The 14354-nt window shown below is 36.6% G+C and overlaps 1 protein-coding gene across 2 annotated transcripts in view; it reads right to left on the bottom strand.

Annotated features, from left to right (window-relative positions):
• LOC145984912 (sodium/hydrogen exchanger 9B2-like) overlaps positions 1-14354 on the bottom strand; it is a 144806-nt gene that overhangs the window by 27876 nt on the left and 102576 nt on the right. For both annotated transcript variants that reach the window (XM_083118300.1, XM_083118301.1), the window contains 3 exons: positions 11901-12083; positions 10443-10618; positions 5548-5654 (listed from right to left, as the gene is read on the bottom strand). In XM_083118300.1, coding sequence (XP_082974426.1) covers positions 5548-5654; positions 10443-10618; positions 11901-12083 — 466 coding nt within the window. The remainder of the gene's footprint in view (positions 1-5547; positions 5655-10442; positions 10619-11900; positions 12084-14354) is intronic.

The raw sequence follows: 14354 nt of genomic DNA, 5'->3' as shown, positions 1-14354 counted from the left end.
AGAGGAGCCCAAAGGAAGAAATATGTGTTTTTTTTTTGTTTCAGCTAAAAAACTGTTTTAGGGGGCAAAACCTGCCTCAAATGTCAAGATGAGGACAAATTGACGTGGGGATCATCCGACCCCTGTGTCCCCCTCTGATTCTCATGAAATTTGACAGGTGTATAGAGAGGCCCTATGTCCCCTGTTTCTTCCTATGCCATATTTACGTGGTTTCGAGGTCAGATCCCCACTTCAATTTCTCCTCATCTTGACATTTGAGGGAAGGGGGACCTCTATACACCTGCCAAGTTTCATGGAAATCGGAGGGGGACACTTAGACCTCCCTTGTAAGTGTATTAATTAATTACAAATCGAGCACGCGTGCACACACACTATACATATATATGTGTATGTATATTATATATATGTGTATATTAGCAGGTAACAATATGTTATAAGCACATTCTTACTTTCCAAAGAAGCGCATGTGGGATGGCAAAACGGATCCGGATCCGAAAATTCCGGATCTGGATCCGAAAATTCTGGATCTGGATCCAAAAGTACCGGATCCAGATCCGAAAGTTCTGGATCCAAATCCGAAAGTTCTGGATCCGGATCCGAAAGTACCGGAACCAGATCCAGATCTGAAAATTCCGGATCCGAAACATTTTAGGATCCGGAACCAACCGGATCCGGATCTGGCCAACCCTAATTCAAAGTAATCCAAATAAAGTATAAAAATATTTTGTGGAGTCCAAACCTGAGCTGAGATATGATAGCCAAATAGCACTTACCTTCATGATTGGTCAAAAGTGGAAGAAAAGCGAAGTAATATAAAACATTTTTTTTAGAAAAATCATATGAAATACCACTTGTGTGCAGAAACGATGAGCTATACATGCGAGGATCACCCTTTCAGATGCTTCTTGTTGGATGAGTTACACCTGCAGTAGCTGATTTATTCATTTTTGCCATTAAAATTTTAAGCATATTCTATTGTAGAAGTCCTCCTACCACAAAAATGTTTATATTTGCAGGAAAAGAGAAAATGTCCTGACTTTTCCAGATGTAGACACCCTGGATCTGCTGTCAAGATATCTGTGATAGGGTGTAGGCCTAGGGTAGCATAAAACCATCACTAATATCTATACTGATCACAGGTCCAAATGGCGACTGACCTACTTTTTGGCTACATAGCTCCATGTGTCCACCAATCGTGTGTGTGCTTCGATGAGTGTCAACAACCTCAGTTTCGAAGTAAAAGCTGTAGGGCTAACATCGCTCTCCCATTACAACATTGCCAAGCGTACATCTGTTCTTGTCAGTTGTTTTTATTAGCATCTTTGTACAGTGTTTGGGTGTTTTGTGTACTATTTTTTTGATGCTTTGTGTACTATTGCACAACTTTAATCCCCTGCATTTTACAGTATGTTTGGCAACATGCTGTGTATCGAAGGTGAATTGATTTAAATTGCAATTTAAACCAAGATTTAAACAGTGGCGATTCCTCCATGTAGGAAGTGAGGAACTTCCTACAGTTTCATTTATACCTATTTCCAGTTTTCTACTTTTTAAGAGTTTAATGAGCGTTATATAAAATTTTGAGTGCAATCAAGGTTTGCTACTCGACTGGCAAGACAGAGTCAATGTGCTAGCTATCACCCGCTCGACCTTCTTTGCCTGCCGCTGAGGAACCTTTCTAGTCATTCTACAGGCAGACGGGTGAGGGGCAGTGCAGGGGAGGGTGGGGGTACACAAGGGGTTGCCCAGTTATAGGGTCCATGAGGAACATCCCGTGGATTAATCAACAGTGATGCCAATTGTAGCATAATGGTACTAAACCTAGCAAAATTTGAACTCCATTGGCACCTATAGCAAGCACTCTGTGTTTGGCATAATGGTAAAATCCAGCATCATCTCAAAAACGGGTGGGCATCCCTGGGAAACAGAGAAATTGAATTCTAATGAAGACATTTTGAGGAAATATTTATTTTTAACAAAATCTTTAGATCTTGTTTGTACTTCTCTAGCGGACGTTTCAAATAAAAGGAAGTATGTCGACCAAGGGCCAAGCTTTTACAGGCCCTGATCCATCCTCTTGTTTTCATCTTTTCTATATCCTTCCCGATTTAACAAGGTAGGAACATTTCATAAAAAAAAATCGGTAGAAAGTTGGAGGTCACAAATAGAACAAACTGACGCCGTTACGTCATGGAATTTTCTTCAACTTTTTTCAAGCACTACGCTAAACCCATTTTTTTTTAATTGTCCAAATTCCTAATGTTGCTTAACTGCAATAAATAAACAATAACGCAGTTCACAACTCCAAAATAGCAAAATAAAATTGAACTTAAAACTACTACAGTGATCAGAAAATGATAATAATAAATTAATAATAATTGTATAATAATAACAATAATAATAATAACAAACCCTAGCATAATTTTATCACATTTAGCGTAATTTATGAGTTGATACAGCACCTTTTCTTATCAGGAGGTTGGTATTGGCAAAGCTGTTCTTAATCCAAACGTGACAGGTAGGGAGGGCCTACAGCTAACATTACAAATCCAATGGCTAATGCAAGGTACAGGCGATACATGTCACTGTGTAATTGAATGCATTTTCAAAAACTTTCCTTGGTCTGTTTACCATAACTTCATACACCCCAAAAATTACACAAGTCGCCACTGGATTTAAATCACGTGATATTTTTTTTAAAAAAAATAAAAATAAATAGTTTAAAGAAATAATTTGTAGAATAATGTGCATAAGGGATTTGTATATATCAGTACTACTGTTAGTAAAAGTACATTAATCTCATAATCGTTAATGGTGTTTAATTTATTTATTAATAGGTTGTAAGAAAGTAAACAAAATATATGTACTGATGGGGTGAAGCTCATACGAAGGGGAAATGTAATATGTAAACTGTACACACTTAAACTTATCTTGATCAGGCACGGCTCGTGCATAATTTTCCTGGGGGTTCACCAAAATTATGCAAACTGAACTTATCTAAACCTTTTGAGACACTACACGCTCTGGTTCGTAGAGATAGTACTGGGAAAATTATCAAATTTTGGCCGGTAGATTACTGACAAAGTTAATTTGCTTTATGTTCAGATAACAGTGACAGCACCAAGGAGTGTGTGTGTAGGGGGCGATCATTTTAATTTAAGATTTTCGTATGGTATTGTATTTAGGGGTAACTCAGAATTCAGAACATATTCTCGCCTCAATTTTGCCTCTTCCACTCTAGCCAACTCTTTTCTGGTCCCACCACTGGCAAATAGACTATATTATTGGAACTGGATCCTGAACCTACAGTTAAAAATACAAATCTCTGCCTGCTAAAATTAGTATGTATAAGTAATCGAACCCAAGACCCCTTGATTACAAGATAATTCTTATATAACTATTCGAAAGTATATCGCTAAATCAAAGCGATTAGATTCTATTCTATGCAATATGTTAACTTCTCGCACAGCAACAACTACACTCCTTCCAATACACAATCCACCTCACTTCACTCAACGTATCACTATGCCATATATATTTCAATCACCAGCCATGCACTTCAAAACAAAGTAACAAGTATGGAGACAATGACACGGAACAAAGTTAAATGTGCGCGTCCCTTCGAACACCCTCTCGCGCTAGAGTATAACTGATCGCACAAAACCCAAACAACTTTTTGGTCGTCTTCTGACGTAAGTGCGAAATGCCTTCATTGTTAGGTTAGGCTTGAATAAATAGCAAATATTACATTTTTGGTCAAGCACGGTAAGCCCCGAAAATTGAGTGTATATATTCTAAGACAACTAAACCTAAAAAGCCTAACATGTCAACGAAAGCATTTAGTCTGACGTAAGAAGACCAAAAGGTTGTTTAAGTCTTGTCCGATAAGCAACCCCTCGCCCTCGCGCTATTTTTGATTTTTCGGCTCCTTCCACCTGAAGTGTTTCCATCTTAAAGATGAAAACTCTGAATGTGTAAGCAAGTTGTTTTCTATCATTATCTTATTTGTCCCATCATCTTTACTTCTAGCTTTCGTTTGGGGTCACCTCTACATTTATATTACACCCTCTTCATTAATCTAATAAGTTTTGTAAAATATAAAAATACAAAGAGAATGCCAAATGAATTCAAATTGAAACACATAGTGCAACACTGGAAGAGAGAAGAGCGTGGTTGACTCCAGCTCGCTGGTGATCCTACGAACTGCGCATGTCCATTTTGACGAGACGACCTTCCTGGAGTAGCCGACTGCATGTATTTTCGCCATATGTACGCGTCGAGCTTCTGCTAGCCGTCCTAAGCTTTTAGCATGGTAGGGGTTGGCTTGCGGAGGTTCAGCGGAGGCTTTGCATGAAACGGAACTAGAGGAGAGCTGAGTGGCTCTGGCCCGCGGTTTCTCCTTCTCACTAAGAGAATTTGGCACTCTACGCTTATGAACTTCTCAGTTATTGTTTATTTTGTATATTACTGGGGGTTCACTGCACATTTGCGCTATACAGCCAACCGCGCCTGATCTTGATTTAAAATTCAATAATTTTTATAGGTAAAAATAGCAAACATTTTGTGTAGAATAATACACAAAATACTAACCATGTAAAACCATAAATAGTGTTGTTATCACAAACATGGCAGCTGGTATTTTGCAAACAATCATTAAGAAAATTGCAAAAATTCAGCTACATAGACTATAAAGAATATTTAAAGTTATAATGATATAATACATCCAGAATGATTTATTTTCGCTGGAAGAAAAGTTACACTGAAATTATTAAAGTATAATTGACACACTCAAGAAATATTTCCAAAGTAGGTTCATATGTACAGTATCATTAACGGCAAAATATATATTTACATATATTTTTATATTTGCTTTAATCAAATTGTTCAAATATTTCACAGGACCTTGACCAGAAAATTCTACCCATAAAAAAACATGTATCAATATGTATGGTGCAAAAAACATACAAGGAATTTTAAGTGTTTTAAAAAAAATCGATTTAAATAAAAAAATCGAATTTTAATTTTAAAAATCATCAAAAATGATTTTTTTAAGAATAAAAAATCATGATTTTTATCCACCCTGTGTGTATCCAATGTTCATTTGTTTCATCCCGCCAGGATCTTTCGGTGCCTTGAGACTCGAAAATGCCCGATGTCAGTCGAAGAGAATTTAACTGATCGCTGATTTGTTATTTCCCAGCTGCCAGTTGGAAATGCGATCAATATAAACACCAGTGACAGCAAAATACAGGAAAATTCACTCAAATGTTCTAGAAGGATTTCTAAGCAGGTGTAATTTTTCAGAATTTAGAATATCACAGTGTTGTTTTGAAAGAAGAGGAATTTTGGAAAATACTTTGCTAATGTAGGCCAAAGGTGCAGTGAGGCCTTAATTTGAACCACATACAAAAGAAAAGGAAGCTTCCTTTGTGTTAATTATGTTGGATACTTGTTATTCTGAGATCGAGTACAGGGTCAACACTTTCAATCTAGGAACGTTACATGTATGCATAAGCACTTTAAATTAAAACTAGAATGTCTACTTACATCATATCTATCTGGAAGATACTGAACTGTCATTCCCCAAAGAATTCCAAAACCTATTCCCATAATTAATCCAAGGGGACCCTGTAAAATCTGCATAGTTAAGTTTCCTGAAATAAATAACAAAAGAATATGTCAATAATGCAAAATTCAAACAAAGGAGTTAGAAACAAAATATAATGTTCTTAAGCTGTCTTTGCATGCTCTAGTGAAATAAGGACTAAACTATGATTGAACTAAGACTTGAAGCTTTCCTGACGATGAATAATGAATAGATTCTCTCGAGCTATCAACCAGGTGAGTTGTGGAAAATATTATAGAAAATATTTACTCACCTGGCCGATAGCCTAAGAGAATCTATTCATAAACTATGATTATTCTAACGATCATTTCTTGTGACTGCCCAGTTGCATATTCTCCAACAAACAACTTTTCTCAGTAACATTCTTCTCGTTGGTGCATCATTTCGGCGCTAGAGTTGTTCAAAAAAGACCATTTTGCCACCTGAATGCTGGCAACCACACACAACATTTGATTGCATTTGTGACATCATATCCCGTCGTGAAGCAATGCGTTCCAGGGTTGCCAGGAACACACATATTCTATGAAAAATGACATAGCTACAATCAGCCACATTATGTACCATAAAACAAAACGAGAAAACACATTCTGTAACCTAACAGGAAGTAAACAAAGATACGAAAAATGGTAGAAAGAAAATAGAATTCAAGTGGAAATGGTCATATCAAATTTTGTCTCAGCCTATATGTCAAATATTTGCAAATCTAGTTACTATGTTGGCATCTACAATTTACTCTATCCACTTCGTTCTTCTGATACTAGTTGTCTGTGACACACTGAACAGATGACAAAATAGAAATGAAAGAACTCAAAATTCCAAAGGTAAGCAACACATAATATAATGTATATTCAGGGCATTATGAGGCAAGTGGCAAAAATGGTTGAAAATACAGGGATATAAGTAGTAGAAGTACAAGCTCTCTGACGACTGTGTTTATCTATGCACCGGATACACATGTAATAGTTTGCAACTGTGAACAGGGAAGTATATTCCTTATTGATTCATCATTACATTGTTACTGTTGTTATACGTGTTTTAGCCGCAATGTAACAACATGAACCTCAGATACTTTCGTTATCAGCACAAAAGTACCACAAGGCATTTGGACACACACCTGTAGATATCAACCTTGCAACGAGAGTTGCAAATATATTTGACATGTAGCTGAGCGTAAACAGCCACATGTAAGCTGTAAGTCCAATAAAATTTATTGTTGTTGATATTTGACATATAGACTGGGACAAAATCCGATATTAACACTTCATTTTGAATACTTTTTTTTACCATTTCTCATATCGTTGGTTCACTTTCCCCTTCCTCTGAGATGACTGCAGATCTGGCTGGTAGGCTATGATGTTTGGTCTACTGGACGTGTTTGTCACTTCGTTTTACAGCTAATAATGTGGTTGGTAGTTTATCATTTTTCACAAAATTTGTGTGTTCCTTGCAAACATGCCATGCGCCGTTTCACCGCAGGAAATTACGTCACAGATACGATCAATCAAATGTTGTGCTGTATTGCCAGCATCCAGGTGGAAAAATGGTCTTTTTTGAACGGCTGTAGCGCTGAAACGACACACCAACGAGAAAAATGTTACTGAGAAAAGTTGTTTGTTTTGATGTCCTCCATACGAATCTGTGGTCCGTGGGCGCCATTAAAATGACACCCTGTATATTATGCAAACTATTAAAACAAGCTTCTAAACCAAAATGTAAGTAAATTATTTGAAGAACTTAAAGACTGGTCACTGATCATTTTCCCTCACACCCTTCTGAAGACCGGATTTTATCCCTGAATGTATTTGGGTAGGGCAAAAGCCGAAGCAAGTGGCTGTTTAAAAACACGGGCATCATTCAACCACTGCAAACAGCATTGGCAGAACAACACTTCTTGTTCCTTCCTACTTTCTGGACTGCGCTTTGCAGAGGCCGTGTTGCTACCCTTGGTGCAGTAATCTAGGTCCAATTTTAGGTATTAAGGGAGATTTTATGAAAACTTAAGAAATTGCCAGAAAATTTGAAGTTGTCGGACTTCTGTTCGTTTTACATGCATGCCTGCATTTTTTTAAAAAAAATTCTAGTATATCTAATTAATCTGGATGGGGTGTATAATAAATATATACAATAAACCAGGTCATATGCTACTATCACTGTCAACACTCTAGAAATAAACAAAATTTCAGGAATAAATCTAGTAGATAAATTACCTTGCAAAATATATATTGGATAGAGTGACGAAGCGTGGTCTTAAGGAGAAGGCAAGCAATGCGGTAGTCCGAAAGGGGGGGGGGGGTAAATAAATTATACAGCCCGTTGCCCCAGTTTTTCTAGGAAAAAGGGCATTTTAAATAATAATAATATATCCCCATCTCCTCTCTCAACGGCCATGCTTCTTAGTTCAAATTCTTGGTCACGTTATTGATATAATAAAATACTTACTATTACTTACAGCTTCCCGTACACAATTTGAAATATCCATGTTTGTTTTGGTACATTCACAACACACCAAACAAAAGAGAACACTCACTTGAACCACTCGTTCTTCCCACCCAAATGGAAAATGTTCCGAAAAAGCTTTGAAACTAACAGAAAAGTGATACCAACTTCGTTGTAAAAATTATTGTTCATGGGAGAGTAAAATAACTGACTTGAAGCTTAAAATTATATTAAGTGTTGGAATAATAGGTCATTAGAACAGGAAGAAAATGCGCCGGTTGTTTTTTTCTTTTTTGACAATGTATTCTATTAATAAAAAATAGTATTTTGAGTTTTATAGCATTTTGGACTTAACGTTTTTGCTATTTGCAGGTCTCAGAAGGAGTTTCATTGCTTTCTTGACATAAGTGTTATCGAAAAAACATCAGTTTATTGAATTTGTTTGTATGGAAACTCACGATAAATATCGTGTAAATTATTTGATAGTTGTCAACACTGGCATGGCGTTGCAATTTGAGATGAGAGAGGTGTGAGGCGGACAACAGCCAGCTGTTCTGCAGATTCCAGCGTTCTCCAGTGCCGGGGACATGTTTGTCTTTAAAAAAAAACCTGAAAGTTGACATTATTGACACGTTTTCAAAACGTGAAACTTAAAATAATGCTTTAAAGTATGTTTACATGGAATTTGGAACAGTTATAATGATTTATTTCAATAATTCTGTGTTTATAATAAAGCAAATATTTATTCATCTTCGAGATCATGTTAACACTTATATGCTTTCTGCTAGTAGTGTCTGCTGTCTGCTTGGCTCGGCTGTTTTCGAGAGAAGCTGAAAAGCTCCAAAAAGCAGAGCTTTTATTAGTGGTTTGAGGACCGTACCTTCACTAGCATCTACCCTTTGCCATATGATACTTCAGGAGCGTTGGTTTCCCACGTGATGGCTGCAAGCAGAGAGTTTGGTGCTTGCCAACGGGCTGCTGTGAGAGTTTGCGGCCGTAAAATTTTGCGAAATCGAGTGCGATAGAAACTAAATAAGGCACTCAACATTAAGTACATTAAATACTATTTTAATAGTGCAAGCAGTGCTTGCATTGCTTGTACTATATCTTCGCCACTGATTGGATATAAAGAACTATTATAATGTATTTATGACATTAGGTTTTGTTTTCTAGAATCTAAAATCCAACTTATATTTGCTTTCTCAAACCAAAGAAGTATCACATCTCTATATCTAATTAGTAGAGGCACTTATTTTTGGTAAATAAAAAAGCAAAATTTTGGTACAAAAACCAAGTCAATTTCGGGTTGAAAAGCAGTAAATAAATAAAATGTCACTGTTATAGCGGTGAAAAAGCAGTATATAAAATTACATTTTGGTTTTAAAAATGTGAATATAAGAGTCTATTTCGCATTTTTCAGTTCATTTTGCATTATTTTGTGACAAAACAGGGTAGTAGGAAAATACACCTCACATCTTTCAGAAACATGAAAAATTAACATTACAATGTCTTATTCACATTTCGTGTTTTCGTCAAAAACGAAATATGCATGCCTCTACTAATTAAGCAATCTGAAAGTTTAACGTTCATGTAAACTATCACAATTTAGTATATACTACAATTGTAATGCAGTTGTACCATTTCAAATTTGTTATATTAGTGCATTTTTATAGAAAATAAGAATTTGGAATTAATCAGGTGATCATAACCATGATATACTATAGGGTGTTTCACTCACTCTCGGCCCCTGATTTTTTCTTATAAAAAATCAAACTATTGGTCATAATGTAATGAAATTTGCTACAGACATACCTTGGTGTATGAGAAGCATGGTGACGTCATTGGAGATGGCACCACAGTGTCTGTAGTCCTTGCGTGGGAATACATGTGCATCTGGGCTATTCTACCATCAAATGCCAATTGTACAGACGTGTGCTTTCAGTCTGAGTTTTGGCACTTCTGTTGTGATGCACCTGAGAGTGGTTCATGTTTGTTTGGGTTCGGTTGAAAGTTCATGCTTACAATCAGTAGAATCCAGCAGAATATCCCAGATGCATGCACATGCCCACGCATGGACTAATGAGACTGTGGTGTTATCTCCAATGACGTGACCATGCGAAAATCAGGGGCCGAGAGTGAGTGAAACACCCTGTATTTGAAGAACTCACAAAATCCTCATATTTCCACTGCATAAATAAGCTACTGGGCTAATAGGCTGTGAAGCGTGTGGATGTTTGTAATTGTTATTTTATCTGCTTCATTATTGTTACAGTCGATCTACCGGTATAAAGATGTGGCTAAATTAAAAAAAAGCAAACCATCCTACATTTCTACAGCTATTGAGATTAATGCATGCACATTACTTAATGATAAAAATTACCTGTTGCAAATATTATGCTGAGAAAAATTCCAAAAGCTGTTATTCCTATTACATCGTCTATACTAGCTGCTGCAAGGACTAATGTTGTAATTCCTTTTTCCACACCATATCCTCTATCTCGTAAACTTAGGAGTAAAGGAACAACAACAGCAGGTGACACAGCTGACGTTACACTCCTGAAAAGGAATAGTTTGGCCGATTAACAAATTTACTACCTTCTTTCACTTCTAATGTCTTTGATATGTCAGTGCTGCCATCTCTTTTTGTTTTTTAAATTTGTGCACCAAAGTTATAGTACAAAATACAGCAATTTTACAAAATTCAAGACATTTAAATTAGAGAGAAACATTAAGAAATCATGAATCTTTTATTTTGATTGAAAGAAATGGCAAGTTACTATTATTTTATTTTACATAGGTTATTTACTTATGTATGATCTACATAGATTGTTTATTTATGTATGGTTTTCTTCTGTGCTGGCTCAATGAACTGCACTGTCTGATTCATTCGCTCTACACCAATTTTATATTCATTTGCACTTGTTATTGTGATTTCCCTAACAAGATAAAAGTGAAGTTAGTTGCCAAATAAAACCAAACCTTGTGAATAGCTGGGTTTCATGTGACATCAAGATTCACATAGCTGTCATGTTCATGGCCAATTTTGTTCATCTTGTGCAAGGAAATATTGTGAAATAATGTGAGCTTCTGTTTGAAACACCGAACACTGCACAATGTATCATCATAAACAAGGTTCAAATCTCCCACCCGCCACTTGAATTCCATATATTTACAAGAACTGGCCTCCATCACGGCTGCTAAATCTGACTTCAGTAGTATGCTTTCAGAATTCAGTCAGAACAAATTCAGTTCAAGTGTGCTGTTTTTCAAAGAACTTCTAAATCACAGGAAATGTGGTGCCAAGAATCAAAGAATGCTTTGAGTCAATAAATGAATTGATAACATATTGATTCTACAATATATACAAACTTACAACTGGATACAATTCACCAATTGGAAATTGTCTTGATTTTCCAATTGGTTTCAGTTGAGATTCCGATTGAAACCAATACATTCCGATAGGATCCAATTTGTTCCAATTGAAACTGATAGAGTCTGATTCATTCCAATTGAAATTTCAATTGGAACCAATAGAAAATTCATCTGTCAGTATGCAAATCCTGACATTTACGGCAGACAGAGAGGTGTAACATTCAGATGGCATTGATCTAGTGTCGATAACATGCTGTTGATCTGAGTCAGCTCTATTGCAGTGTTTTACCGAAGAGAAACGTGATGAAACTTCACCTTGGAAAGCTACCAAATGCACTATGTGCTTGAGTTGAGGGGATAAATACATCCGATTTTACCAGCAAGTGGCATGCTTCCAGCTGCTACATGGGCCACATTTGGACATTACAATAACAAAATGAAGGCACTGTATTTTTTGTCTACTTACCCTAACAAGAAACCCCAAAGCCATGGAAAGTCTAGAAGGTAATGGGACAGAACACCAATAACAACTGCTTCAACCACACATGGTAAAACAGCAAGTCTGATTACCATTAGGCTTAGACGCTTTAATGCTTTGGCATCAAGACCAAGGCCAGCTCTGATTAAAATAATCGCCAGAGTTACTTTCCTAGAAGAAAACATTTCTACATTACAACAGAAGTAACTATTTTCATTCCAAGTGAGTCTAACAAAGAAACAGTGAAACACACACACACACACACACACACACACACTTCTTTCTAGCAAATATTTTTATAGATTAGGTTGTTTTTGATAGAGATGACTAGGGTTGGACGATATCAGGGTATATCATCAAGAAAATATCATCACAGATGATACAATACAATATTTTTTCCATATCGTGATATCGGCAATATATCTTCTCCATGATAAATATCGCAAAATATCGTGACGATATATCACTGACATAATATATATTATATTGTTAAAATATTGTAACGCTATATCGCCAACATGATATATATTGCCAAATATCATGACAATATATCACCAACATGATATATATTGCCAAAATATCATGACGATATATCATCTAGTGGATATCGCCTGCACGATATTTTTTCAATATCGCTATATATTGTATCGTTTAGATGATATATTGCCCAACACTAGAGATGACCCACTGTGAAAGTTAAACGATATACACTGAATGATCACTGCATTAGGACATTGCGACGTTTTGTGAATGATGACTTTATACATGGTGTTCACATCATGTTCGGCAGGCAGAAAACCTGTTGGCCCCTCTTCTACATATTAGAAGGCAACAGGTATCCATTATGGGTAACTGTGGTGATGTAAGCTAATTTGACCACTAGCAGAGAGTTGGGGCCTGAATGTATGGTGCTAGTATCTTGAAAACATTCCCTACGTGCCTTCATGACACAATTCAATGGAGAAGGGACAGCTTTTTCACTCAGTTTTCATTCTACTAAAGTGACAAATTTATGTCTATTATAAAGCATTACTGTAGATGAGAAATAAAGTTCTCTAACACACATACTAGTATGATTCTACATTGATGGAGCATGCGCTTAATTATAACATCATACTATATTGCTTTTCTAACCAACTGTCCTTATGTAAATTCAAAAAAGGTCTGCATTGGTCTAGTGTAAATTAAAACAAAAATAAAACTCAAAAAAATGTTCTCCGTTTTGTGTCCAAGCTTCTAGCTACGCATTGGTCCAAGATGTGTGAGTAATCTTAACCTCTCCCCTAAAATAATAAACCATTAGATGAAGTGGAATGGTGCCAGATCATAACATTTTTGTTGATAATGAAAATGCTGCAATGTTCTTTCTCACAGTTCCTTTAGAAGAATATCTCAGCTTTAACATTCACTAAAAACTTGTTCATAATTTAAGAAATTTATTGTTCATAATGTGTGGAAAGCAAAACATTGAAAAATTAAATATCCACCATATTTATTTGAATGCTCTGCTCACATTTATTACACTGGTCAAAAAAGAAGAGATAGGGAAGCAAGCAAGAAACTGAATACACGACCCAGCAAACTGTGCAATTATGATCTATTTGCACTCTATGACCCTCACTGTAACAATACACACTGGTGTTTGGGCACAGCACAGTCAGGAGTGATGTCACTAGGCATGACTCACAAAAGATGATAAGCCGTGAAATGAACATGCCACATAGGCACCCCAGTACTATGATACTGACTGTGAGAGAGTGCCGGTAGACTTGTGTAGAGGAGTTATCAATACGAACACTGCCACAACAATCTATTGCATGGAGAGCCATTGGAAGGATGGAATTGGGACATGCAAAGGCAGGTAGCAGAAGCCCTTGGTGGGGTCTTGAAGTGTCATTTCTGCATGTGGACACATTTCAGGAGACAGAAAATGTGCAACGGAGGCCAGAACAAGGCTATCCTCAGGCAATGACTAAAAGGGATGACCAGTATGTACTGTTAACGTCTCGTCCAGAGGCGGTGCCAGGGGGGCATGAGGGGGTGCTTGTGCACCCCTTAAATTTCTTCTGGACCCCATACGTTCAACTAAAAACACTAACCCTTAGAGTGTCATATTATGTCATGTCGTCATATTGAGCGCCGAATGTTAAGTACTGAATTAATACCATTATTATTGCAACAGGCAAGCACTGAAAGAGAATGCCAATACACATACTTTCCTGCAGTGGCGTGCGGTGCTAAATCAGACAGGGGAACAGGTGACCTGCACTGCCCCCTCCCCTCCGATACCTGTCATAATATATTACAGTAGACCAAGTAAAATTCAACCCTTGTTGAAATGAACCAAATAAACATACAATACATATGTTACAAATTGTCAGAAGTGACATACATGAAGCACGTAAAAATCATGACAATACCAATGTTAAAGCAAATATGATA

Source organism: Lepisma saccharinum, chromosome 3, assembly GCF_977018435.1.
Source record: "Lepisma saccharinum chromosome 3, izLepSacc3.1, whole genome shotgun sequence".
NCBI classification, from domain to species: Eukaryota; Metazoa; Arthropoda; class Insecta; order Zygentoma; family Lepismatidae; genus Lepisma; species Lepisma saccharinum.
This window is presented reverse-complemented; position numbering and strand designations above follow the sequence as displayed.